Source organism: Geospiza fortis, unplaced genomic scaffold (genome assembly GCF_000277835.1).
Source record: "Geospiza fortis unplaced genomic scaffold, GeoFor_1.0 scaffold162, whole genome shotgun sequence".
Taxonomy (NCBI): Eukaryota; Metazoa; Chordata; class Aves; order Passeriformes; family Thraupidae; genus Geospiza; species Geospiza fortis.
Genome location: NW_005054316.1, coordinates 8,798,785 through 8,804,433, shown reverse-complemented (window position 1 = coordinate 8,804,433; position 5,649 = coordinate 8,798,785). Strand labels below are relative to the sequence as shown.

General features: G+C 37.0%; 1 protein-coding gene across 1 annotated transcript in view; it reads right to left on the bottom strand.

Moving 5' to 3' along the window:
• The window catches only part of SYNE1 (spectrin repeat containing nuclear envelope protein 1), a 241,632-nt gene extending 238,371 nt beyond the window's left edge, over positions 1-3,261 (bottom strand). Inside the window, exons 1-2 of the mRNA XM_031056245.1 lie at positions 3,142-3,261; positions 579-640 (exon numbers count right to left, since the gene is read on the bottom strand). Of these exons, the coding sequence (XP_030912105.1) occupies positions 579-640; positions 3,142-3,220 (141 nt within the window). The 5' untranslated portion in view covers positions 3,221-3,261. The remainder of the gene's footprint in view (positions 1-578; positions 641-3,141) is intronic.
• Positions 3,262-5,649: the final 2,388 nt, after the last annotated feature.

Genomic DNA, 5,649 nt, shown 5'->3' with positions numbered 1-5,649 from the left:
ATCTCATTGCTTATGTTTTCAGATAAGGTTAGTACCAATTATAGCTTAATACTTTTAAACTGTGTGTAAATGACAGTCTTTACTCTTCTAAAGGCAAGACCAGAAGTTTTAAGTTGTGTTAAGAAGAAGCAACAATAGTTTGATGACAAATCTCACATTGCATCAGATAATTAATTCAGCACTGGATTTATGAAGCACTACTTATGTCTGTAACCAGATCAAGCTACACAAGACATGACTTAAGTTTTATTCTAATATATTGTGTGCAATAAGTCTAGGATTTCCATTTCACAGAAAGCAGTTTTAGATGTTTCCTCTGGCTGAAGTACCAGGTACTGTGCTACCTAGTTCTGGCCAAAGAAGCTGGGTGGTTGCCTCTGAACACCACTCGCAGCTCTGCAGCTGACCCCTACCATACTGAGATTCATCCCCAATAGTGTGCAGATGAGGAGGATCCTTTTTTAACTTTACAAAATACTGCTCAGAGAAATCTGGCATATTCTATACTCCTGGGCTGTATAGGCATAGATTAAAAGGTCTGATTTTTTAAAAAAATAAGTTTCAAAGCCATGTGTTACCTTAGCCAGATGAGTATTGATCCATTTTGTGAAAGTCCGCTTCTGCACTGACTCTTGCTCATCTGAGAATAAAAGGAAATCAGTTTGATTAGACATCACTGGATACTTTCAGATTTACATGGTGGAAAAGTAAAATTTCCTACTGAAACAAATGAATTCTGCACTTGCCAGAAATAACTCTATATTTTATTATTTGCCTCTAAATACTCATAGGAAATACTTATTATTACAATAATGTTCTGATACCCGACTATTTGAAGAGTTTCACAGCAAAGTTCAAGTCTTAACAAGCTAATGATCAGAAAGACACAATTTAAAATCTAAATGTCATGATAAATTTGAGTTCTAAATCCATACTATACTTACCCAAGGTCTGAGCACCTAGAACTTCTCCATACTTTTTTAACTAGAACCCACATCTCCCACAGCCAAGCTGCTTTCATGCAGAAAGTCAGCTAGGGACTTAGAAAAAAAAATACTTATTAGCATATATATTTGAAAATGTTTAGAATGTTGAATTAAAGATTTGAAATTGCATTATCAAACTTAGTTGTCCCCTGGGAGATCCTGCCAGGAAGGAGTCATTAGCTGATTCAGGCAGTTTCGACATCACTACTTACTAGGTCCCTTAGTCCTGTCTTGAAGCACTTGTCTGGTTTATGGTGCATTTCCCTGACTGTCAGATCATCCCTGCAGGACAGCTGCCAGCTGCACAGATAAAAATAGCTCCCAAACCAGCTCCTCCAGCTCCAGCAGCAAGGGTCACAGCAGTGGAGGGAAGAGTATCACAGCATTATAATCAATCCACAAAGTCCTGCCCCTTTCTTGTGGGCAATCAGTTTTGACACATGGAATAATTTCCCAGCAGAGGTATTCAAGTATTTACTACAGATATTTTTCTTTCAAAAATAGGAGGAAACATCTATTTCATGGAAAAACAAATCATGTCATTACCATCATCAGTTCTGAATGAATACCTTCATTTCCCAACAGAAAATTCAAATAAATACAATTGCTGTTTGATATTTACTTTTCATAAGAATATGCACGTATTCCAAAACCTACAGATGGAACATCTAATTTCAGCTCCTGCATTTGCTAGTAACTTGTGCAGTACTGAAAAGCATTTTTCCTATTCCACATGTGTAAAATTAAAATGGAATATTCCTTAACTCCTATTAAAGTTCTGGAATAAGCTTGTTACATTCCTAGCAATAAACTCCCTAATTTACACTCATGCAATGCTGCTTCACAATTAGGGTACATAGGGACAGAAATCACCACACAAAATTCATAGGTCAAAATGTTATCTTCAGTTGGTCAGTAGCCATATACAAGCTCCCAAAAAACGTCTGTGCATTATAATTCAGGAATACTTCCTTTACATATAAATACCACCTCATATGTAAGAAATACAAGAGGGGAAAAAAGATACCTACACTCACCAGCATCTATTACTAGATTATCACATGCTAGATTATCACACTTTATGCCTAAGAAAATAATTCTGCATTCTACAGTTTCCTTTGATATCATTGGGTGGGCAGGATTACATTTTTTTTTTTTAATTTATTACGTACTCAGAATCTACTTGTTGCAGTCATGGGCAAGTTATGAAAAATATCACTAAGTTACTGCATCATGCTTCATTCCACACTGACTGTTTTTTGCAGGGAGGTGTCTTGACTTTGTATGTGACAATTGTTTCTACATTCTGAAAAACAGACTTCTCCCTGCATGGTTCCTAACAATGAACAAGCTTTCCTTTTGACACACAGTCAATGCCAGCTGTGCTCTGCAATTACATATATAGGTAGCCAAATTAACTTCCATGGAAGTACTTGCACACTTCCATTGGGTTGTGTGTGAGTAAGTGTAGGGATAGAGATCAGGCACACACAGAATTAATCCAGTTCTGCCTTAATTCACACCTCTGTAACTCAAAAAAACTCCCCAGCAACCCTGATACAAAAAGGCATGCCAAAAGAAATAAACCAAGCCTTCAGAAGTTAAACTTCTCATCAATTAAATGAGTGAAAATTACTCTGTAATTTGTAGTTCCAGTGCATCTTGATGATTTAAGAAACAGCCTTCTGACAAAAACTGGAAATCAGACAACCACCTTCCAGCTTCTAAAGAGACACTTTACAAGCAGAAGACACACACAGTTTCAGTCATACCAACAAATAGCAGAAAAACCCTTCTAAATAACCTGCTTCAAGAGAATTTATATGAGCAATATATTTTTTATGAGCCCAAATGGAACTACTAAATAAAGTTTCCTTGGTTCTAGCATTTATTTTGTATAGGCTTAAAAGGAACAGATTTTATGACTGTAAAATCTACGTCTCAACATAACACAAGCAGTGCATTGATTTTTAAAATTCCATTGTAAAAATGCTTTAAAAAATTTACCTGGAAGCAATTGTGTTATTTTCATTGATTAAATTCTCTGCACAGGTACTGTTTATCCCACTGTTTACCCACAAAACCTGTGTGTCACACAACTGCTTACACTCTCCCCACTCGCAAGGGCTGTCAGCTCCATATTCGCATCACTTACCCTGCTGGCACTGAAAGAATTCAGGAAGCACATTCAATGACAGCACATTTCTGCCACCAGCACCTTTATAGTGAGCCATAGGCACTGCTGCTGCTGCTGTAGATGCTGCTGCTGTGGATGCTGCTGTGGCTTCTACCCCTCTCTCTTGTGCAGCGTTTCTTTAGGATACAGCCAGAAGTAATTTTTCAACAACAATCCAATTTCTTTCCCTCACTGGAAATGCAAGCCTCTTACAAAAATCCCTCCACCATCTCTTATCTGAGAATTCATATGAAGCCAAACCTTAAAAACATCCTTATGTGTTCTTGCAGAGAGGCAACAGCCAGACAAAGCCAGCTGTATTGGAAGCAGCAGTTCTGCTGGTCTCACTGCCATCATCCTTCTCCACTGTTTTTCTGTGGAAAGATTTTATTATCCCAGCACCAGCCAATCCGCTAGCAGAAATCTCTGATGTCAAGAGCCTGAATAATTCATCCAGCGACCGTGACAACCCAACTACACTGCTGATATCCTAAAGCAAAAAGATGTGTGCAAAAATTGATGCAGCTTTCTCACCAGTGCTTTTTTTAACAACATAGTGCTCAGTAAGAAAAAATGGTTGAATGGCACAGACCTTCTCTAGGTTGTCACGCATATAAAGGAAAACAGCTTTTAAAAACAACCACTTGGGTTCACTGCATACTCCTGTGAGACAGAGATGTCCTTCAGCTTTGCAACTGGAAGTGGAAGAAATAGCAAGCAATGAATTTGAATAGATATGTAGGCCACTTCGCTTTGAATAATGTATTTGATCTGTTGTACAAGGGGCATGAAACATATGTAAGGATGCTGAGAATTTTTGGAGTGTGCCTAGATCAGCCTGAAACATGCTCAAATTTCTGATAACATGCAGTATTTTCAATTTCATTAACCCAGAGCACTAGAGCACTTGAACAGATATTTTTTCCTCTGGTAAAATGAAGGCAGATATGAAACATTCTTTGTGGAGATTCATATGTTATTCCCCTACAGGGACCAACAGAGTAATACACACTACTGAAATGAGAATAAAAAGGCTCACTTTTATTATGCCATTATTGTATCATTATTGAGGCCAAATTCAAATTTCTGTTTCTGTAAAACACAAGGACTCTGACAATATGATTCTGCATCTGAAAGAAATGTTGCAAGAAAGATACTTTTAATCAAATATCTTCTTTTAACTGGCTGGAAATATCTTCATATTTTTACAAAACCTTTCTTAACTAAAGCATCACCAACAGGCTTCTTTTCTACAAAATTTTTTTGGTTAGGCAAAAAAGACAAACTTAATTGGATATATTTACTTTAAAACATTTAGAACAAATTATTTGGATCAATGAACACAACCAACTATGCATCTTCAGACCATTATGAAGATGCTGACGGAATGTTCATCATGCTTACTTTTTCTAATGTCTGCCAATCCTGCTGACAGGTGTGTACTGTGCAGCAGCAGATGGCACATCAAGCACCCGGTGCTTGGGGATGGGACAGTGCAGGGTGGCAAATATTGGGTTCTGCTTCAAGGCAACACAAGAAGAAGGCTCACACACAGAGTCACAATAGAGTCAAGTTGACACATGTCTAATAAAAGATTGATTCTCAAAGACTGAAAAACATGAAGATTTATTTTAATGAAATTCAATTTGCTTTAGTGAAATTCAAGTTCCTCACAGCTCGTCACTTTCAGTATCCTTTTTTGCTTTCTTTGGTTTCAATAGTCCTGCGCTAAAAATATCAAAGAGCTTTTTGTCTTATTTTGTTTTCCAGGTTTATCTCATGCTGCTAAATCAACCTGCGAGTACAGAAAAGTGTCCCAAAACAGCTGCAATGTTTCAATGTCATGTGAAAACACAGTACAGAAAGCAGTGGACAGCACCACAGTGGAAAATTTTGTTTGATGAGCAGTATGCATACATCCCCTAAAGCTTTCAATAAGTTATATTATATAACAATTCCTATCTTCATTAAGGACAGTTTTAACTTAAAGCACCTGTAGAAAAGCTTGCAGAGTGAAAGCAATATTGGGAGGACACTGCTTATGAAAAGGGGCAATATTTTAAGCTATGTCATTTAATCAACACTTCCATTACAGGTAGATCACCCCAATTAGGGGTAATGCACAGGGGCAATGCAAATTCATTTCTTGTCCTTTAAACCACCAGTTGACCTTTTTTACTGGACAATGCCAGGAAAGTTTTGGTTTTTTCTAAGAAACCCCAACAAACAAATTAAATTTGGTGGTAGCTCTAAAGTATAGATTTATTCTAAGTTTCTAGGTTTAACAGTAATTCTATAGACTCTAGCATAAAAGAAAAAATGAAAGCAAAGAGGGAAAAATTGTTTTCAGCAGCCATTGCTACTCAGTTGACAACAAGACTTAGCAGCATTGATACAAAGAATAGGGATATATTTTTATATTCCTCATGCAATTATCAAAGTTTCATATTTTAAGGTGAAATACAGCATTTGTCAAAATGCAGCTTT